Consider the following 23,963-nt stretch of genomic DNA (forward strand, 5'->3'; position numbering starts at 1 on the left):
GGTGGGTATTGAGGAGGGCACGTTCTGCATGGAGCACTGGGTGTTATGCACAAACAATGAATCATGGAACACTTCATCTAGAACTAATGATGTAATGTATGGGGATTAACATAAGAATAAAAAAATAAATAAAAAAAAAAAGATAGCCACATTTTTGAAAAGCATAGCAAGCAACACACTAAATATGCACAGATAGATCACCCGTTTGTTTCTAGAATACATCACCTTGCTTTTTCTTTAAAATCACCTATTCATTGTCTTTTGGTGGCCTCAAATTAGTGTTCCCTTCCTTAGAAAGATCTCTGAGCCTGTTTTCAAGATACATGTTTGCTTTTTAAAAACAGTGGTATTATTGATTTATAAATACCCAGAGGTGTCTTACGGTTAATTCAGGTGTGTTAGCAGAAACAACTCAGGCACATGCCTCTCTACCTCGATAAGGATATAGATGGGAAGGCACTGTATACCAATTTTTGGAGTGTCGACTCTATCAACAAATAGTAGATACTCATCCTGAATTTTTTTCTATTTCTATCGTAAGCAAGCCTACGTTGTCTCTGTCTTTTTATCTTAAAGCTTACATAGATACTTAAAGAAAATAAGAGAGAATTTTCCAGAAAAACATCAAGGTCTTTGACATTGGATGTTTTATGTGACCAAGATAACAAAGACTGACCTCACTGAGGAGCATCTCTCAAATTTTGCAAATATTGTAATGTTTTGATTAATTCTGCAAGCATTTCTGGGACATTCACATTGACTTTTGAGTGTGTATATATTTTTAAATCTTTTTAAATGCTTAGAAGCACAGAGAGTAATGGCTACAAGCCTAGAAGTTGGAGTCTCATGGATCTAGGTCGGCATCCAGCTCCATTCTCAATATGGAAACTCTGGCTTCATTAAGTTGATTTTCTATAAAATGGGGCTAAGTACAGCATCTACCTCTGAGAATCCAAGGATTAAATGAGATACTGCATGTACCACCTGTGGGAACAGAGGAAGTAAGTGTTATCTGATGGCCGGGCAACAGCTGAACTACCTGTTTGCCTTCCAGTCTGAGTCAGTGGCAACCGGCTGATCCTCTTTGCATCCATACCTAAATCTTTCACTCCCATCTACTCCAGAGTCCGCAATCATCTAACAGGACCATTCACACAGCTTGTTAATACTGCCCCCAAGTTTCAAAGTCCTGCTTCCCTTGCATTACAGTTTCAAGTTGGATTTGGGACCTCTGACCCATGTTCCTCTGACTGGCTTTTCAGAAGTCACTGGTGGATTCCAACTGTTGTTGTTTTTGTTCTTTTTTTTAAGTTCTACCTTTTTATACCGTTTTCTTTCCTTTACCATTATTTTGAGAGGAAAAGGTCTTAAGAATGGAGCTAAAAGTCAAAGCCAAGTCTTTCTGCGACAGGGCACACAGCTCTCCATTCCTTCTACATCCTCCCAACATGGATGGCTTGTGCTTGCTTCCATGGGCTGCATTTTATCTGCATCCCCGTAGCTTTTCTTCCTCTGTGCCACCTGTGCCCTTCACTCTGACGCTGACCGAACACCTCTGTCTGCTGTTGCCCGCGCCTTGGGTCAGACCAGTGGCCCCGCTCCCTTGCTCTTTGGTTTAATCTGCCAACTGCGCATGTGCAGATGCTGAAAATGGTGCAGTTGCTGAAAATGATCCAGATGTTCCAGGATGCTCCTTCCGAGATGTCCTAGAGCAGTAGGTCCATATGGCTTTGGAACTAGAATGCCCATGAGATACCTACGAGCAGAAACATTTAACTTTACAGGTGGGAATGAATAACCTCAGTGTCACACTTGCAGGTTGTGGGGGAGGCGCTGGAACCTATATCGCCTTTTTATGCATTTAAGCCCCTTTACAATCGCAAGGGAAAACAAACAATTCCTTTAATTCGAAATTTTTAAATTTAAAAATACAGTATCATCGTAAATGTCTGCCTTTTAAATGTAGGAGGTCTATGAAATGGTAGAATCAGCTATTTCTCTTACCTTCATTTAGCTCTCTACATTAAGAATACTTCTCCTTATTAAAGTCTGAGCTTTGGGGTGCCTGGGTGGCTCAGTCATTAAGCGTCTGCCTTCTGCTCAGGTAGCCCCGCATCAGGCTCCCTGCTCCGCCGGAAGCCTGCTTCTCCCTCTCCCACTCCCCCTGCTTGTGTTCCCTCTCTCGCTGTCTTTCTCTGTCAAATAAATAAATAAAATCTTAAGAAAAAAGTAATAAAAATAAAGTCTGAGCCTTTTGTATTTATCAGAAGAAATGTATGTTTGTTCTACCTCTTTTTTTTTTTTTTAAGATTTATTTATTTGCGAGAGAGAGAGCGGGGGCAGAGGCAGAGGGAAAAGGAGAGAGAGAATCTCAAGCAGAGTCCTCGCTGAGCACGGAGCCGAATGTGGGCTCGATCCCACGACCCTGAGATCATGACCTGAGATGAAATCAAGAGTCCGCCGCTTAACTGACTGAGCCCCCCCGGGCGCCCCTGTTCTACTTACTTCTTAAATGAATAAATAGCTGTCAATTTAAAGAAATCTTTCTTAAGATGGTAATCAGAAGAAATAGGTACAAATCAGATGTAGGAATTATTTATTTTATAGCAATGCAAAGTTGAATAAGAACCCACAAAACCAACTATGATAGAATGGTTAGAGAAATTTAGAATGCACTGAAGACATAAAACATGGTGCGGTCACTAAAAGCGTTGTTTTCTTGGATATAGTGGGAGATATCTAGCTATGTGCTATTGAATTGAAAGTGAAAGGGGGAAACTGCATTTAGCCTAACCCCAATACTATTCATATTAGAATAACACTGGGAGGGAAGTACCAAAAATATTATCCATAGTTATCTCTGTCTTTGTAGATAGTAGAGGATTTTTATTCTCTTCTTTTTCCCAAATTTTATATAACAAACATACATAAACAGACACTCAGTAGAAATGCCCAGTGTGCAGTTGGATATCCACTCCCTGGTTAGGAGAGAGTTGACATCCAGGGTAGATTTATGATAAAAAGGGATTGAGTACTGCCTAAAAACTTTCCCTCCAATTCAGCTAATAGGTGCTTCAGCATAAAAGAAATCTAATAAGAAAATAGTTACATCTTTCTGAAAATCAAATAAGGGAAGTTACCTTTAATTTTATGGCTGATGTCAAATAGTCCTTCCCCAGTGATATGCATGTTCTGAGAACAGAAAAACCACTGCACTCTCCTAATCAATGAGATTACGTTTCAGTGATAAGTTCTAGAAAAACCTGCACCCCAAACACTAATAAGAGAAGGCCCAGAAAGAGAAATTGTGTACCCAGCTTGACTACAAGAGCATCTGCCTGAAGTCCCCAAGAGCACTTGTCTACTTGACACAGCCTCATGAAGAAGCAGAGCCAGAGTAGCGTGGTGTTGATGCCCTTGGTGTAGCCCGTGACTCCCCTGCCTCACCCTTCTTAACTGCACACATACACGCTCTGGCCCACCTACTTGAGACTCAAGCAGGTCTCCTTGGCTAGTGTGACAAGTTCAAGCAACTCCTTGATGTTAGTTCTGGCCTACTCCGAACAGCACCTACCCTAACCACCCACAAGCCATGAGACCTGGGGCAAGCTCTTTGACCTCTAGGGTCTTAGCCTCCACAACCATTAAAGGAAATAATAGTACTTCCTACAGCACGGTATTGTTGTAAAAATAAAATGAAGCTCTCTGCCCTAAAGCTCTTAGAATGGTACCAGGCCCAGGCTCATTGAAAATGCTGCCTAAATACCCACTCCTTCTCTATCATGGATTTCTTCTCTCTCTCTCTTTCTCTCTCCCTCTCTCTCTCCCTTTCCCCTCTCTCCCTCTCTTTCTCACTCTCTTCCCCTCTCTCTCCTTCTCTCTCCCTCTCCTTCCCCCTCCCTGTCCCTCTCTCTTTCTCTCTCCCCCCTTTTTCCCCTCCCCCACCAGGTTAGAAAATGATCTTTATCTTCACTGTGGAGCATATGTTGAAGATAACTTGAAACAAGATGTAAAGACAGAAGAAATAATAATAAGTTATCTTGCCATTTCACGGGGCAGATCAGAGATGAGAAGAGATGAAGTCATCACCTCCCAAAATGGGTTTGTTTTTTTTTTTCTTTTCCTAAACAATCCAGCTTTTTTCTTTAGGTCTAGTGACCCATGATACAGGGCAGACTGCTCTTTTTTTTTCATTTTCCTTTTGGTTCACATGGCACTGAGCAACAAAATAATAAAAAATATATATTTTTTAATAATACCAGTACACACACGAGTAGGAGAGAAGGGCTCCCATTGCTTGCTGAATCACTCACTAATCACTCTGTTTGGACCCAGCAGGGAATTCTGACAACACACCTGACTTTTCATTTATTTATTTTTTATTGGTTCTGGGAGAGGTTTGCGATTCATTCCATGTAGGTTGCAAGCCCTTGTGCTACAGGAACAAATGGTCTCTGGGGTTATTTGCTTTATTAACTTTTAGGGCAAAGGAGGGGAAAATAGGAGAATTGCTTTAACTGCAATATACTGGCAAAAAGTTTGGACTTTTTTAGTTTATTGACATCCGAAATGCTTTTGCTGGTTGTGTTTCTTAATGATAGGTTGGCTGGTTGTACAGAAGGAATCAGTATGATGGAGTAGAAAGAGCTTGTTGAAAGAACAGCTTTGCCATTGTGCCCAGCCCAATCACTAGATCCCTCGTGCCCCTGGGACTCAGTTGACCTTCTCTGTAAAATAAAAGGATCAGATCAGGTATTGTCCTCTTTCAGTAAAAGGGTTTATGACTTCATGGATGATGGTGAACTCAAACCTTTAGTATTAATTTTGTTGGGAAATGAAAGGACTTGCGTCTCCATAAAGATATGATAATCATGGGGCGCCTGGGTGGCTCAGATGGTTGAGCATCTGCCTTCGGCTCAGGTCATGATCCCAGGGTCCTGGGATCGAGTCCCACATCGGGCTCCCTGCTCCTTGGGAGCCTGCTTCTCCCTCTGCCTCTCTCTCTCTCTCTCTCTCTCTCTGTCTCTCATGAATAAATAAATAAAATCTTAAAAAAAATTTAAAAAAAAGATATGATAATCATAATATAAGAATAAAAATGTATTATGCTGTGGGCCAGTGTTACACCTAATTCCCACAGTGACATAGGAGGAGCTCCCATGATAACAGAGGACACCAAGGATCACAACAGTGAAGTAATTTGCCTGGGGTCACAGAGCCTATGACTCTCTATGAGTGCTTTTTATGTTTGTCAAGGACAATGCAGGATCATGGTGCCCACATTGAAAGAACACAGTCCCTGAGGGAGGCTTAAAGAAAAGCTTAATTGCAACAAAGAAAGAAGGAGAAAAATCTTAGGACAGAAATGCTCTATCTTTATCACGTATGGTTTCTTTTTCAATATTCTCTTTAAAAGTGAAGCACTTGTAATTTAGTGAATAACAAAATAGTAGGTAAGCACATCAATGCTATGTGAGCAATTTCAATGCCCAGTATATTGGATAGAGGGAGAAAGAACAAAGGTTTTGGTCCAAAGAATGCTGTTTTTCTTCTTTGGGTTCTTGTTTCCTAAACTATAAAACCAACTGGTTGGCCCAAATCAATCTACTAGATACCAAAACCCTGTGGAGGCACCAACAACATAAAGGTAAAGATAGTTCTACAGTGAGAAAGATCTTAAAAAATTCTATGCCCCTTAATCCTGTAATTCATCATCAAGGCAAAGACGGTTAGGTTGATGTGAGCTATTTGGACGTTCCTAGCTACGAATGACATAAAAAATTATTCGTATGAAGAATCAGCAATAATTTTTTTAAAAAGATTTTATTTATTCATTTGAGACAGAGAGATACAGAGAGAGAGAGAGAGTATGAGCAGGGGGAGAGGCAGAAACAGGTTCCCCACTGAGCCAGGAGCCCAGTGCAGGATCCTATGATCAAGACCTAAGCCGAAGGCAGACATTTAACCATCTGAGCCACCCAGGCGCCCCAGCAATAAAAATTTAAATAAAAGATTATGGTTGGTAGTATACACTTTGATGTCCATCAAATTCATGATTTACAAGGCCCACTCTTTCTGACTTGTGATATAACTAAACATCTCGAAGATATAATATAGCATTGAGATGATGCTGGCATGAATATATTACATTTTTATGAAATGCAATGTATCATTCTACTAACAAGAAACCAACATCAGAAAATGAGTCCTGGAGATTCCAATTTCTGTACTGCGCTGGGAGTACTGGGGAATTATTTCTCCCACAATTTGCATTTCCTTTTACAGTGTAGAAGCAAAATAAACCTCTTTGTTTGCACTGGTTTCAGAATTAAATCAGTTTGTATATTTGTTCTCTCCTCCTCTTCCTGGATTTGGTTTCAAAGTAAACAGTTATCTTCATTAAATTCTCTTTTATTTGGCTTAAGTTCTTTAGTTACTGTAATTATTCTGGGTGGCTGTCCCTGTTTTATTTTTGTATCAAATATCTGTGCACTATTTTAAACTGCATTTAATTGGCTCATTTCCATTTTCTATTACTTACCTCACTTTGTGGTACTGATTTCTGTGGCTAGATCTGACTTCTATCATGGTCTGTTTTGTATATATATATTTTTATGTAAACACTGTACAGGCTTGGCAAAATTTAAAAAAAAAGATCATTAATTTGGTACTTAGTGAATGTGCTCAAATTATAGGGAAGAAACAAATATGACACTTATCACAGAGATTGTTTTGAAAGTTAATGGCAAACTTGGACTCTTGAGAAACAACAGGAATTACCTTGTTTGGTAAAGCCAGATATGTCAACAGCATTTTTTTTTTTTTAGATTAACCTAGAAATGACCTCTGACAGAAAGAAAACCAGCCATACTTTTCAATTTCAAGCTAAAAGATCTAAAAAGTTATTTCTACCTAATAAAAAAGTACAATAAGATTCTAAATTCCCACAGAAACTCTTCATCTACCTTATAACACATCAAAAGCCACCAAGGGGCTATTTATCCTGCAGGCCAGCACTAATAAAGTTTTGCAGGCATTTGTGATGGTGCACATAACAGGGGAATAGACAGGCGGAGTTTTCAGGCAGGGAGGAGGAGAGTAACTTAGCTTTTAAGTTTCGGGAAGAAAATACAGAGAGATTTTTTTAAATTGTTCCAATAATTTATTTAATAAATGTTCATTTCACAACTCTTTGGATCCCACTCTTGTTCTAGGGTTTGGGACAACAGAAGGGAACAACAAAGATGAAAGACATGCCCTCTTGAGGATTACAAAATAGTGGGAGAAAGAGGGACCAGAGCAAATATAAATGTAATAATTCAGCAAGTATTAAGTGCTGTCAAGAATACAGCAATCAGGGACGCCTGGGTGACTCAGTCGGTTAAGTGTCATCTGCCTTCGGCTCAGGTCATGATCCCGGGGTCCTGGAATCGAGTCCTGCGTCGGGCTCTTTGCTCAGCGGGGAGCCTGCTTCTCCCTCTGCCTGCTGCTCACCCTGCTTGTGTGCTCTCTCTCTCTCTGACAAATAAATAAATCTTTTAAAAAAAGAGAGAGGTGGGGGGAGAGAAAGAGAGAATACAGCAATCAGATAAGAGTGTCTGGGAGTTTGTAGGGTCTTTAGAGAAGGTTTTTCTAAGAGATGGCATTGGGTGGAGACCAGCAGAAAATAAGATATGCAGATATTTGGGAGAGCGTATTCAAAGAAGAAAGAACAAACCATAAACTCACAGGCCCTGAGACAGGAGAGCGCCTGGCCTACGTTCACAGAACAGCAAGGAAGCTAGTAAACAAAAATGTGAGTGGAAGTAGATTAGGTTCAGAGAGGTGAACTTGGAAAGGAGAAAGCTTGCATAATATGACACTAGACCAAGAAAACCTAGACAAATGAATGATAAATTGGACTATCAAAAACTTAAAATTTCTGCAGAGCAGAAAACCATGAACTAAGTCAAAAGATAAATAGCAACTAGTGAGGGAAAATGGTACTTCATGTCACCAAAGGGCTGGTGTCTTTACTGTATTTTTTTTTTTTTTGGCAAAAGACATTTCCTTATATCAATATGAGTTAACAACCCAACAGAAAAATGCATGAACAAAGATTATGAAGGGAAAAAGCAATAGAAATGGTATCTAAGCATATTCAAGGATGTGCAACCTTCCTTCAAATGAGGGAAATTCAAGTCAAAACCACACTGAGGTGCCAATTTCTCACCCTATCAGATTGGTAAACATCCAACTGTTTGATCCTAACAACATCTAAAAGTTTGAGACCTAGAGAATCAGATGCTGTCGTGTATTGCCTTCGGGAATGTAAAATAGGTATAGCCTTTACAGAGAGAACTTTGGCACTATCAAAACTTTAAATGCCAAAATATCTTCGACCTAGCAGTTGAACTTCTAGGACTTAATCAACAGACTTATTTGCACATGCATTATATGAATTTTGTGCAAGGATACTCACTGTGGCATTATTTGTAATAGCAGGAAACCACAGGACATGTTGAGTAGTGAGGAATGAATTTGAAGCAAGGGATGGAGTCTGTGATTATGAGTCTCTTTTCCGACTTGAACCTTTGGAAGTTCTTCAGCAGGTAACATGAGAACAAGGCGGCATATAGGATAACTTGTCCGCCATTGGATTTCAGGATGGATTGCCTGTGTGTGGGACCTTGGTGACAACATCAGTGTCACGTTCAGAGTTCTGATGGAATTCTGGGGGGGGAGGGTCCCCGTGCAGGGGGCAGGACCACCAGGGGAGGTAGTAGACAAGGCTGCTAGGTGGGCTTTTCTTAGCCTGGCTAAGAGGTTCCGACTTTCTCCTGAAGGCACTGACAACCTTTAGCAGAAGGCAGTGACCTCATCTGATGTGCATTTTTAAAGCAGTTCTAGCAGGGCGCCTGGATGGCTCAGGTCATGATCTCAGGGTCCTGGGATCGAGCCCCGCATCAGGCTCCCTGCTCAGTGGGAAGCCTGCTTCTCCCTCTCCCACTCCCCCTGCTTGTGTTCCCTCTCTTGCTGTGTCTCTCTCTGTCAAATAACTAAATAAAATATTAAAAAAATAAAAGAAAAACCAAAGTTGGTCGCTATGGAATTCTGATGAAACAATAAAGTAGATTGTGCTTAGAGATTTCATTTTTCAAAAAGCCAACTATTAGGACAAACTTAAACGATTTAATGAGAACTTTGAAATGAATGTTTTATCTTAATTCAGATTTCTCTCAAAAGGAAAAAAAATGGTTTTAGTGTTCAAAAAAAATTGTTTTAATGTTCGTGTGTTTCACATTTGTCCCTTCAGAAAGATCCTACATGCCATGAATGTGACCAGCATGCAGGCTTCCATACCTTCCCCCTCCCACCCAAGACTCCATAGTGATACAGTGATAGTCCTTAGCAAGTCACAAATACTGATTAGGTCAAATTGAGCTTATTTTGATCTGTTTTCTTAGCTTTCTTCTTCTTTTTTTTTTTTTAGCTTTTTTGAAGTACACCTGACATATAACACTGTGTGAGCTTAAGGTGTACAACATGTTGATTTGATAACACGTATATATGAAAAAATGATTATCACAATAAGGTCATTTACATGACCTCACATAGTTACCCTTTTTGTGTATGTGATGAGAATTTTCAAGATCTACTGTCTTAGCACCTTTCTAGTATTCAATACAGTAAGTATTTTTAGCCAGAGTTGCCATGCTGCATGTGAGATCCCCAGATCTCATCATCTTGTAACTGGAAGTCTCTACTTTTTGACCACCCTCACCTGTTTCCCCCAAATCCCCTCAACTGAATTTTCAAGATCATTTCTACTCCATCGTTATTTAGGAAAGGGCTGATAACACCTCATTTAAAAAGGAAGACTTTCTCTTGTCTCCTGTAAAACACATTGAAAATCATTCCCTTCTAGGTTAAAATCAGTAGCCCTCAGTAAGATCATTTCCTTATATCTCCGTTTCTCAAGAAATAAATTAAAAATATATATCTGATCATAGGAAATCCTACTTAATATTTCCATCTTAGAGGAACATAAACATTCAGCAGTCCCTGCGGCAAGATAGTTTTTAATCCAGTGCCATCCAGAGATCAGAGATAATGTCTAGCTCCTGTGTCAGAGCTTTTGCTCTTCACAAAGTCAAATACTTAGAAAAAAAATCAGAATATTTGCCTTTTTCCAAACCTGCTCTCTATCTCTCTCATGCTCACATCCCAAGGGAATCATGTATCCTAGTCTGAGGCTAGCTGGTATGTGTCTCGTGTACCATAGTGCTTTGCAGACTTAGAGCAAATTCTTTTTGTATGTTCCCCTGAGGGCAACATTTTATTTTTCTTGACCATTTTTGTACCTGTAAACTAGGGTTATATCATAAATGTTAAATTTGTCAAATGTTAATAGACTAGAATTCTGAATATTTAGGTCCTGTCAAACAAATATTGGAAAAACATCTGAATATTTTATAAATAGTGTAAATATTTGGCTGCCCTGGTTTCCTATTGCTACAAAATTAATGGTCCCCAAATTTAATAGCTTAAAATGACAACCATATTATTACAAATCACAGGGCAGTAGGTCGGTAATTCAAATAAGATTCAGCTGGCTGATTCTTCTGCCCACCCCCACAATGGTGTTGACTGGGGTCACTAGATGGTAATCCACTGGGAGATGGGTCTGGAAGGTCCTAGACTACCTCACTCATATGTCTGGCACCATTGCAGGTGTCCTAGCCCCACAGGGCCTGCTCTAACAAAAATACCAGAGGTTGGAAAAAAAAAAATACCAGAGGTTGCATGGTTTAAACAGCAAACGTGTATTTCTCACAGTTCTGGAGGCTGAGAAGTCCTAGGTCAAGGCACCAGGAGATTTGGTGTCTGGTGTAAGCCTGCTTCCTTCCATACACAGCCATCTTCTAGCTGTGTCCTCACATGATGGAAGGGGCCAGGGAGTTCTCATGCCCTAATTACTTCCCAAAGGCCCCCCTCAAGTAGCATCACTTTGGGGATTAGGTTTCAACATGTGAATTTTGGGTGGACACAAACATTCTGTCTGCAGCAGCAAGGATGGCTGGAAATCTGGGCCCAACTGAGACTGTCACCTGGAGTGCCCCACACATAACCAGTCGGCATGGGGAGCTCCAAGCAGAGTTTCACGAGAAATCAAAAGTGGAAGTTCTAGTCTCTTCAGTACCTGTCTGGAATCTGGCAGTGACAACAGTGACAGAGCCCACCCAGATTCAAGGGGATGGGGCATAAACCCCACCTCTCAATAGGAAGGACATCAAAGACTTGCTAGTCATCATTCATTGGCAGAGGGACACATCCTGAGAAAAGATACAGTCTTGTATCTCTCAGTAGTGAACCCATCCATCACAAGGCAGCTATTATCAAGATATTGATTTAGCCTACAAAAGAGCACCAGCTTTACAGCTTAAAGTCAGCCATGGGCCTGTACTCTCACTCCTCGCATCAATTGCTGTCAACACTTCCACCAAAATTTCCTGCAAGTGGGTCCTCTCTTTTCCACTTCTGCCCAGAGGTAGGGCCTTGGATTAGCTAACCTTTGTGGAGAGCGAATTGTGTGCCAGCCATTGTGCTAACAACTTCCCAGGCACTGTCTGATTTGCTTCCTTGTACCACTGCTATTAGGGAGATGTGGTCATGATGAACAGAACGGGACTCCGTGGCATCCATTATGTCTCTGGCATTTAATGGAGGGTCCTAGATGGAAACACAAGCACCTGACTCCATCTAACCAGAGTCAGGTCTCCTCACTCTTAACAGGACAGTCTGTGCTTAACTTGAGCAAAATGCCTTGGCTCAAAGGTGCAGCTTTGCCTGCAGCCCGGCGCCTACCTTTGGACGCACACCTTCCGGCTGAGCTGCGACACACGCCCCCTGTCCTAACACAGTCACCGCGTCTCGTGCCTCAGAACCTCGTACTGTGATACCAGTTACTTCTAACTCATCTAAACTTCATCTCCACTTAGAAACAGAAGTTATGTGTACTGCTGGAGGGAGACAACAGCCCTTTGATTAAAGAGATACAAAACTATGACGGTACAGGAAATATGTGCAGAAGGATCAGCTGATCATTAGCGGACATGCTAGGACTGTCCTGGCTTAATTGGCCATAGATAACAGCTCCAAGAGCACAGTTAAAAATAATGTTCCAAATATTTCAAAATATAAAAGGCACGGAGATAATTAAGACAGAGTAGGATGGCAGCCTCTGGAGTAAGTTATGGCTGTGTTGTGACTTAACTGATTGCAGAGAAACTTACCAACTATTGCCTTGGTGTCATAAAGGTATTGGGAGGAGAGAGAGGGATGGCTTCCTTCAGGCCCAAAGAAGAGGGAAGGGTTTCCTGACCTGGAGAGCTTAACTGATGACAACCTTGCCCAGCCGGTGGGAGGCTAACCAGTCAGGCAGGGATGCTCTTGGCTGCTCAGTGGGCTATGCGGACGCTCTTACCATCTGAGGTCTCGAGTCCAGGGAGACTGGCCATTCGCTTCCAGGCCTACACGGTGTCCCAGGACTGAACAGCTCTGGTCTCACTGCCACGTTCTCCTACCATAATGTATCTAAACTAGACTGCCAAAGACGGGAGCTGTAAGCCTGCTCCTTTATAGTGGAAATGCAAAATACTAGAAGCATTTTCTGAAGAGCTGCTTTTCCTTTTGTGGCCCTGGGGAGTCCTGTCGTGGATATTTAGAACAAAAGGGGAACTGGGCAGAGGGGTGATTGTATCTTAAGGAACATGTTTTTGTTTTGTTTTCATTTTTATTGGGATATAATTGATGTGTAATTGACTGTATTAGTCCAAGGTGTACAACATAATGATTTGATACATATATACATATATTGAAAAATGATCACCACAATAAGTCTAGTTAACATCCATTATGACACATAGTTAACACATTTTTTCCTCGTGATGAGCACTTTTAAGCTCTCCTCTCTTAGGAAATTTCAGCTGTGTGAAACAATATTGTTAACTACAGTCACCATGCTGTACATTACATCCTGAGGATTTATTAACTGAAATTTGTACCTTTTGACCTCCTTCACCCATTTCCCTTACCTCCTAATCCCTGCCTCTGGCAACCATCAATCTGTTCTCTGTATCTATGAGTTCAGGTTTTTTTAGATTTCACATATAACTGAGATCATATAGTATTTGCCTTTCTCTGTATGACTTATTTCACTTAACATAATGCCCTCAAGGTCCATCCATGTTGTCACAAATGGCAGAACTTCTTTCTTTTCTATGGCTGAATGATATGTATATCTCACATCTTTATCCATGCATCTGTTGATGGACAGTTCATTTGTTTCTGTGTCCTGGCTATTATAAATAATACTGCAGTGAACATGGGGATGCAGATATATTTCAAGATGGTGATTTGGTTTCCCAGAAATGGGATTGCTGGATCATATGGTAGGCCTATTTTTAATCTTTTGAGGAACCTCCATACTGTTCTCCATAGTGGCTGCACCAATTTGTGTCCCCACCATCAGTGTAAAAGTGTTGCCTTTTCTCCACTTCTGTAGTCGATGAGCACAATAATCATTACTGCTCTTTTCCATTATTATTATAACATAAAATCTACCCTCTTAACAAATTTTTAGGTGTAGAACACAGTATCTTTAACTATATGCACATTACTACCCTTAATGATGATTCTGAGGTTTTGAGCCAATCCACATTGGCTTTTGAGTCTTCAAAGGAGAATTTAATTTACTTAGTAAAGTAATTATGTGTATATAATTAGTGTATGTATATATATACTAGTTTATATATATATTTATAAGGCATACAACATAATGATTTGATACATATACTGAAAAATGATCACTAGTTTATATATAAATAATATATATATATATATAAACTAGTATACATTATATATAAGCTAATGTGTGTGTATATATACATTATTTACATATATATATAAAATTAGTAATAGCCTAAACCACATAACAGCTTAAAGTAGCATATTCTGACAGCTGATCTAAATTAAAAGAAAAATAAATAGATATCTACCTACATCAAAAATGTATCATCTTAAATTAGCTTTTATAACAAAGTAAATGAATTGAGATAAAGAATGGAAATACATGGGGTGCCTGGGTGGCTCAGTAGGTTAAGCGCCTGCCTTCCACTCAGGTCGTGATCCTGGGGTCCTGGGATAGAGCATCGCATCGTGCTCCCTGCTCAGCAGGGAGTCTGCTTCTCTTTCTCTCTCTGCCCCTCTCTCTTTCTGTCTCTCAAATATATAAATAAATAATCTTTAAAAAAGAAGAAAAAAAGAGTGGAAATACAGGAGCAAGCAATTTGAGTAAATGTGACCATTTGGTTATGTTTAATATGCAGGATCATCAATCAGACTGCCTTTTTCCAAGGCCACATAGGCAAGTGATCTGGAGAGGCTCGCCCTGAGCACTTTTACCATGATTAGAGTCTAAAAAGAGGAGATGCATTTGCAAACCCAAAAACCTAACAGGCCAGCACTAAGGTGGGGAAAGAGCCAGGAACAAAAAGACTGAAATCACCAAAGAGAAACCTACCTGCTTTATGATAGGACCCCATAATTTCAAATTGTGACACTACAGTAAGTCCTTAGCATCCAGTGCAAACACTTGTCCTTACTACCTAGAGCACAGTGGTTCTCAGACTTCCCAGAGAGCCAAAGGTATCACTGCCTTAAGTCAGCCCATTCATATCGGATGAATATACCGCAACAGACCAGTACTCTTTGTATTATGATTTATACAAATACGTATGTAAAACACAAAGTTAAGGATCCCATAGTTTCGGTTTCTTTAAGTGCATTTGTTGAATAACTCCATTGGGCCAATTCTTTTTCCTGTACAAGGTTTTTTATTCTTCTAGCAGAATGCACCCATCTAGAGAAACTTGTTCATTCATCACAATTAATCGTCATCAAAAAACCTGTTGGAAAGTCTAACAGTAAAGGGGATTATTTTTAATAAACATACAAAACACATATGGAAACATAAAAGAAATAGATCAGCTCTCAGACAATAATTAGGCACCTTTTAAAACCTTCAAGGGAAAAACATCTTTAATATCAAAATACTACAACCCCATAATGTGCATCCTCCCTCCACACTGTCAGATAATTAGGTCAGTAAGATGCAGAGAAATCGTTACTTTAGTTATAAGATCCTGCTGTGATGTACACAGATAAGTCTGCATTATCTAAGGAAAAAAATCAGAAAATTTGTTGTTAGGGGTTCTTTGTGAGTCTGTTCACACTCAAAATCTTTCCCATGGTAAGAATTCTATGGGACAGAGTACCGGGGGTGGGGATACATGTGGAATACAGGGACCTCCCTGAACGCATTCACTCTGGGGGCCTTACACGAGGGGTAGAGCAGAGACTCAGTTCTGGGATCTGGTACAGAAGCCAGTGGGTAGTGTTAAAGCTGATGTTGTTCACAAAACCTAGTGCTCTTTAGAAATGTGAATCTTTGCTTCCCAGAGAGTACTGTATCCTTCTTACAAGTATTCGTCTCTCTTAAAAGGTTTCTAATCTGCCTAATTCATAACTACTTATAACCCTGAAAAGATTTTGATGTTGGACTTTGATTGAGCATGCATAGTTGGATATGTAATAAAAATAAAGTTTGGTTTCTTCATACTAATACTATAAAATAACTACTATAAAAAGCATTTAACATTAATAATATATTTAGAAAGCAAATTATATGATATATGGATGGTATATTTCCAGTTGCATGCTTAAAATATTTATGCATTGAAGAAAAAAAGCAAGGCATATACAAACTATTCTGGGTGTTATTCTGGGAAGTGGCATTATGGGTGTATTTCTCTCCTTTGTTGTTGGTTTTTTTTCTGTATTTTGTAAGTGTTTGATAATAAACATGTATTATTGTGAAAGAAGGAAAGTGTTTTACGATTGGCTCCCAAGAGCTTTAACAATTGAAAAATTTGAAATCTAAGATTGGAATCTATATGTTAAAAGTCTAGGCTGCTCTGTCTAATATGGCAGCCACTAGTCTCAAGTAAATATTTAAAATTATATTTAAATTAGGGCTCCTGGGCAGCTCAGTCAGTTAAGCATCTGCCTTCTGCTCAGGTCATGATCCGTCCTGGGATCGAGTCCCGCATCAGGTTCCCTGTTAGCGGGGAATCTGCTTCTGCCTCTGCCCCTCCCGTCTGCTCGTGGTCTCTCTCTGGTGCTCTCTCTCTCTCTCTCTCAAATAAATAAATAAAATCTTTTTAAAAATTATATTTAAATTAATTAAAAGCTAACCAATTTATTAACAGTTTAATTCTTCAGTCATACTAGCCACATTTTAAGTTTCAATAGCCCCGTTATCATCATCACAGAAAGTTCTATTTGACAATCCTAATGGAAGCAGGTTACCAACTGTGCCCTGAGTACTAAAGACAAAAGTGAGCCAGTTTTCAGTGGCACAGGAATGGGCACATGCCCCTCGCCATAGACGCTGAGAGACTTCTCATCAGCAGTCCCTTTTATACACCTCACCAGTCTGAGGCCAGATAAGCTCAGAGGTTTTTCCCCACAGGCATCCTGTTACTTAGTGATGGAGCGAGGACGAGAACTCAGCACTACCAGCTCCTCAGGCAGAGTTCCTGCCAACATATCACTATGACCATCTCCTCCAGAAAACCAAAGCTTCCCAAGCAAGACTTCAGCTCAATTCAGCATAATTTCATGTCACAAACATTTTTTGAGTGCTTCCAATGTGATAGGTACCATAATAAGCCTTCAATATATAAAAGCAAGTAAGAGACGTGTCTCTATCCCCAAAGGAAGCCGAAGGGATAAAACGGAAGGGCACAAAGTAGGGAAAGGTATGTTCTTGGGAAATCTAGAAGTGCTCCACCTATCATAAATAGGTTTGTGTAGGGTCTCCACATTTGTGCACCCAAATCCACACGTTAGCACTTCTTCTCCAACGTTCTCAGTTTTCCTCACCCTCCAGAAGAAAAGAGACTAGACTCCATTTTTTAAATGTAGCCTATCCTCGCCCTAATATTATTTTGTTTTTATTTTTGTTCTTTCGGTTTAACTTCACATGGGATAGTTAGAGACACTCAACAATCTTAACATGAACTAATTTTCTCACGTTTAGGCCGGGTTTTATATATGCAAAATAATTTTAAATCTTGAAATAAAATGAAATACTGCTTTGATATTTAGTCATCCATCCCATTTCAGATTATATAAAAGCAAATAAAAATTTTGAGTGAATGGTTATTTTTCAGCCAGTTGTGTTGGAACTGTTTAAACACAGGTTAACAACCTGGAACCCTCCGTCCTCATATAAATCGTGCTCCTGTATTTTAACAGATGCAATGCTCTTGGTGGCAGAGCGACTGGAAGGACCATTCAACATTGAGTCTGTCATGGACCCAATAGATGTCAAGATCTCCGAAGCCATTATGAACATGCAGGAAAACAGCATGCAGGTGTCTGCAAAGGTATTTGCATTAGTCATATTTCTACGAGTAAGGGAAGTGCAGTAACCTAAAAATGAAGTAACTAGATATGTCGGGTGGGATTATAAATTCTAATACATTGTCGGAGAGCTTTTCCTATTGAGCTGCAAATTTGCTACTTCATTAAAAATGTCCAACAAAATGGCATTGAGAAAGGAAGCAATCTTTTCGTTCTCAGCTACTCAATCATGGAATTTCAGAGAGCCCCAGGTAGATTGACTAATCCCTCACATTTGTGAGCAATTTGGGGGAAATTTTCTTTCTTATATGTTTGAAATTTCTGCACACCCTCAACCCATTCTCTCTCTAGGAAGTTCTAATTATATCTTCAGCTGTGCAAACCGGCAAATGTCCTATATGTTCAATCGTAAATAATTAAACATTTCATCTGACTTTCTTTTTTAAGACTATGGCGTAACCTTCATTAATGAATATTCAGGGAAAAATGCTCCTTTGTATGAAGTCAAGCACACATTAAAAGAAGAAAAGTACATTTTCATAAATCATGAGACAGAGCTTCTGAGATTGCAGCTGCAGAACACAAATACCAGGTTCCCCATTTTTATTTGTCCCCCACTCAGTTAAAGATAAACAGGACCTGCCTTAGACAAAATTGAGAAGTTTGCCAAGGATCTCCAGGCTGTTCTTCATTGCCCCTTTTGCCCGCCAGGATAACTGCACAAAGCCCTTATGTTCTTTTTAGTGGTCTCCCTGTCATGACACACTAACCAAATCTGTATCAGTCCTTTAAACCTGGTTGGTGACTGAGTGATTGTATTTTAATTGAAAGTCATTCACACAAAAATATGTCAGGCAGAGAGATGCATGCTTAGCTCTCTTCGATTTTTAAAATCCTTTGTGAAAGAAATTTCAGATATAATCAAGGAGGAGGGGATGTGTGAAGGCAGGGGGGGAGTTACAGCAGAAAGAGAGCCATGGAATCAGACTAGGTTTCCGCGGCTGAGTCTGAATCAAACCAGTTTGGGGCTTTTCGGGGTTAACTGGTAGGAAGTAGGGTAAGAAAGAATCTGGCCTCGCTTTCTCTCTCATTGAGAGAGGGACAGGCCAAGAGTTTTACAGGCCTAGCTCTGAATTTTAATGAGCTTGGGGTAGCCTGTGTAAAGGAGGATGCCTCAAATTACCACCACCCATTGGGGAAATAGCACATTTGGGGGTTCCACGAAAAGCTATTTTCTTCCTTTCCTGGGAAAAAATAGCAATCATTTATTCCTCCCAAATCTATTGCCTAGACACGGATTCATGTTGTTTTAAGAGGCCACCATCCCAGCAGTGCTCAAGTAACCAGGTGCTCAGCTTGCTGATATACAAAACAGCCCTAGAGAAGAGGGTGTAAGAAGCACTCGGACAAAAGTGGTTTGAGACCACCACACACTTCTTAGAAGGATCTCCACTGGAGCACGTACATACGTGTTCGAGTTATTCTATTAAAAATTCTCTAAGAGGTCAGATGGACTCTCTTTATTACCAGAATGTGGATGAGACATTTTTGTGGAATTTGTCCAACTACATTATAATAGGAGGGTTGTTAATAAGGAATGTGCTTTTTAAAAAGACACATTTCTTTGTAAAAAATGTCAAAAATCAAGAGTAGAAATAATATAGGGCATGTAAGGAAGGGTACACTCACGTGAGAGGATATTGTATAGCAGGTCATAAAATAACAGGACAAAAAAATGTCAAATGAGCTAGAAACAAAGAAAGCATATCTGGTAGTCTTGACACAGGGCAAAGGGGAGTGAGTTAAAGAAGGAGGGAGGGCGCCTGGGTGGCTCAGTTGGTTGAGCGACTGCCTTCGGCTCAGGTCATAATCCTGGAGTCCCGGGATCGAGTCCCGCATCAGCTCCCTGCTCAGCAGGGAGTCTGCTTCTCCCTCTGACCCTCCCCCCTCTCGTGCTCTCTCTCCCATTCTCTTTCTCAAATGAATAAATAAAATCTTAAAAAAAAAAAAAAGAAAGAAGGAGGGAGAGGAGAGCAGCCAGGCTCTGCAGGACAGAGGGATGGGAGACAGGCTGCAAAGTGGAAGAGGGTTTGAGGAAGGACCAAAGCCAGCCTCGAACATAGTGGAGAGGCAACAGGTGGTTGGAATTTGGATACATTTAGCAGGAAACACCAATAGGATTTGCTGATAGAATAGGTATATTCTCCAAGAGGCTTTATTGCATGGAATTTGGAAACAGGTAATTTTCATTTTCCATTTAAGCCACATCCATGAAATTATACACGAACTAAAGTCTAGAATCTACATTTTTGCTAAGAACTGGAGGGTTGTATCCCCCCCTTTTTTTTGAGTAGGTTCCATGCCTAGCGTGGAGCCCGACTCAGAGCTTAAACTCACAACCCTGAGATCAAGACCTGAGCTGAGATCAAGAGTCAGATGCTTAAATGACTGAGCCACCCAGGCACCCCATGTATTTTTCCTTTTTCAAGGGAACCCTCAGTCACCATTGATAAACAGTCTCACTGAATTAGGAGTTCTAGATGTCCACTTTGGCTGGAATATTTGCATAATGAGGCTTCCTTAAATTCTGATAAGGCTTTGAGTGAGGCCAGAAGTTATTTCCTAATTGAGGGTAGGGGTGGGGGTGAGCAGACATCCTGAGAGTTGTAGAGCCTACAAATTAAAATGACTTTTTATTCTAGGACATGATTGGCAATTTCTCCTTGGAAAATCATTCACCTTATTACACCAGTTGCTGTTAGCAGTCATTCCAGAACCTTTTTCAGAAAAGCAACGGTGTTTATAACTGTTAGATCGTATGTTAAATGCTTACTTCAAAGGACTACACTGTGCTATACGTGGTTTATATTATGTAATATTTATAACAGTATTTGTAATGAGCTAGAACCTCCCCCCTTATTTTCCAGATAAGGAAACCAAGGCTTAGAAAAGTTAAGTAATGTACAGGGGCCTCATGGTGCATAAAGAGTGCATAGAGGAGGGTTCTGATGACAGGACCCACGTTGCCAGATCACTGCATTATAACAATGAGGGTGTCTCCGAAGCCAGCCTCACCCAGGGCGGAGTTCAGTAAATATTTGCTGAATAGATCAAGTATTAGGAGAAAGTTCAAAGGCTTTCAGTAAAACCTTCCTGAGAAGCTGAGGACACAGGGTGGCAAAGCCAAAAGGACTCAAGTTGTCTGTCTTTCTGTCCGATTCCCTTCATAACTCTACCTACTGCTTCCCACCATGCCCAATTCTAATGAAATCATTCTCTTATCAAGCCTCATTGCTTCCAGCCTTTCCTGAAGTTGTAGTAGTACAAAGGATAAAAGTTACTTTCGTCTCCCTCTCTCTATCTGGAGGCAGAAGGTGAACCCACCACGGATTCAGATACGAAATTCCCCTCCTCTAATGCCATTGGCTCTCATCGAATCTGCAGGAGAACAGCTCATTTTTTGTACCTAGTCCCTGATCCTGATTTAGTGGGATTTACCCACCAATGAAAAGATCTGTCCCCACCAAGTATGCTCCTGCTCCAATCTTGTCTTAGGGCTGTTTTTATACATAATATCAGATCTTTTTCCTCTCCTATTTAGCTCATAGCTAAACTGTTAGCTGTAAGGATTACTGACATTCCTTCCAAAAAATACATTGGCTAGGGGTGCCTGGCTGGCTCAGTCGGAAGAACATGAGACTCCTGATCTCAGCGTCGTGAGCTGGAGCCCTGTGTTGGGTGTAGAGATCATTTAAATAAATAAACTTAAAAAAAAAATGCATTGGCTATGCCGAGTTGTATAATCAGGTTATAAAATTTTGGTAATAACATTATGGTACTTATTTCAAACTCTTGGTTTGTGTATTCTTTGTATAACATGATATTGTATGTTATATAATATATATTATATATATCATTATATATGTGTATGTACACATTTTTAAGGACTGGAAACAAAAGCACATTAAGACTTTGGACAAATAATCCCCTAGTAACAATGATAATCATCATGGCCACCAGTAATTGAGCACCTAGTATATTCATTCAGCAAATACCCTATCATGTACCAGGCATGAGGAATACACTAGAAGACAAAACAGATCCTCGGCCCCATGTCAGTCTCTTTCTACGTGTTTTATATATTTATTCCAAACCCTTGCTGCAATCTTGTAGAGCATCTTTTTCCTGATTTTATAGGTAAAGAATGTTAAATTTACAGGAATTGAGTAGCCTTCCTGGGCTCAGGCAACTAACAAGGGGCAGACTTGGGGTGACCCCTACAAATGATCTGATCCAAAGAAAAAGACCTTCCCAGCATGCCACTGTTTCCTCAATAAGTATCTTCCCACCTAGTCCATATATACTTCAGCACTGGAGGACCCAGCCTTCTAAAGGAGGGCTATTGCCTAAAACACACTACAGGGAATGTTCTGATGAGAAACAAGTGCTGTTCATTCTTCAAGCCCCAACCAAGCTTATTACATTCACCAACTTCCCAATATTCATCACACACAGGAAAGCTCCCTCATTATTCTACCACTTCTGTTACCCACCCAAGTCAAAGAACTTTGCAGGCATATGGAAATTCCCCAAGGGAAGAGAGAGCAAAACTTGCTGAGTCTCTGCCTGTGAAATTCAGATGTGTTGATAGTCTCCTTCTTATCCTATCAGAGAAGATGAAACTGATCTCACTCGATATAATTTAACTGTATTAGGAATAATTTCAAACCTAATCCAGGAAAAGATTGGTTTGTCAGATATAATCTAAATTAAGAAGGAAGACTTATTAAATTCCAATTGAAACCATCCATTCAGTTAATACTTATTACAGATGAGGGTAGAACCCATTATGGAAGAGTAGGATGGCCCCCAGGTACTTAATTTTCTCCAGACAACTCTTTCTGAATCTATAGTACTAATGAAGATGAGAGGGAAAAAAAAAGAAAAAGAAAAGAAAAAAGCCTAAGAGGATGGAAAAGAGAATGTAATAATATCTGCTTCTAGCTAGTGGGTCTTAGTCTCCTCATCTGTAAAATGAAGGGTTCTTTGAAATGTGCTTTTCCAGTTCTAAACAGTTAACAGTATTATGAACATTATCTCTTCACTACTGGTTAGGTTTCCTTTTCTAGCATCCAAATATTTTTCTTTTCTCTGGATCTTTTTTCTTTCAAAGCATACAGGCATAAGTGATATCTTGGGAATTTGCATGTAGAAAATATCTCCTTTCAGATACAAAGACATTGTTTAGAATTTAGCTCAAATAAATATATTTTTATTCCAGTAGTGTTAGTCTTTACTTTGAGTTCCTAGGTTATGCATGCCCTTCTTAAGGCAGTAAGCATATTATTTCTTGTGTTGTGGTTATTTGCATACTTCCCTTCTCCTTCCCAAGATTATAAATTATTTGAGGACAGGAGTTACATCTTACTTGTGCTTGCATTCTACAGAAAGCCATCCTAACATGTTTTTACACGTGAAAGAAACAGTGTATTTTGCTGAGTTGAATTTGGAACATGAAAGTATAATGCCAGAGAGACTTCAACAATAAAAAACAGAAAATACCTTAAAATATACTTGAAGTCAGCCTAGGATTCTTTACAATAACACAAAGGTTATAAGATCAGATTTTGGCATCAGACAGACCTCAGATTTGGTTTTTACTAGTTGTGGGACTTGGGGCAAATTATCTGTCCAAACACAATTAACTCACCTGAAAAAATTAGGATGCTAGTAGTGCCTACTCATAGGGTCATTTGAGAGTAAAATGATACCATCCGTGTAAAACGCTTAGCTATGGAATATATCCAATCCAACCCACTCTTATAAGTGAAATATTTTAATTGCTGTTGTTGAAATGTCTACGATGTGTGAATCCTAAAGAACATAGACTGGCTCTCTGGTTTTTGCCTCATCCATGATGGTCTGCGAGCTTACCTTTAGCATCTCAGATCAGAAGAGCACTTGGGTGATATACACGCCTGCACTTGAAGGCACATACCTATTTTCAGTGGCAGTGAATCACGTTGAAAGGGACACGTATTTCTGCATGGCCTGGACGTGGCATGGGGTGACAGTCAAGAGATGGCTAACGAACAAAGCCTTCAGAAGGAAGGCGGCTCGAGGGAATAGTCGAGTTGGATAGAGGCTGTCAGCAACTTACTCGTCTTCCTACCTGGTGGTCCCACAGGTGCGAGCACAGCCAAAGGTTTTAGAGGAATGTCAGTGGCCTCTGCCTAATGTCACATTAGCCTCACATTAAAGGAATAATTGGCTTGTGACAAGCGGTTCCGTTCCTTCTGCCTGATTGCTGAGAGAAAAACAAATGGCCATACTATTTATAAAGCTCTATTTCTATAAGTCAAACAGAGAAGGACATGTATCATATGATCTCACTGATATGAGGAATTCTTAATCGCAGGAAACAAACTGAGGGTTGCTGGAGTGGGGGGTGGGGTGGGAGGGATGGGGTGACTGGGTGATAGACACTGGGGAGG

The 23,963-nt window shown here is 40.1% G+C and overlaps 1 protein-coding gene across 1 annotated transcript in view; it reads left to right on the forward strand.

Moving 5' to 3' along the window:
* The window catches only part of GPC6 (glypican 6), a 1,026,790-nt gene that overhangs the window by 903,855 nt on the left and 98,972 nt on the right, over positions 1-23,963 (forward strand). Inside the window, exon 5 of the mRNA XM_081815107.1 lies at positions 17,362-17,492. Within this exon, the coding sequence (XP_081671233.1) occupies positions 17,362-17,492 (131 nt within the window). The remainder of the gene's footprint in view (positions 1-17,361; positions 17,493-23,963) is intronic.

Source organism: Leptonychotes weddellii, chromosome 3 (assembly GCF_054177405.1).
Source record: "Leptonychotes weddellii isolate Sample4059 chromosome 3, ASM5417740v2, whole genome shotgun sequence".
Lineage (NCBI taxonomy): Eukaryota > Metazoa > Chordata > Mammalia > Carnivora > Phocidae > Leptonychotes > Leptonychotes weddellii.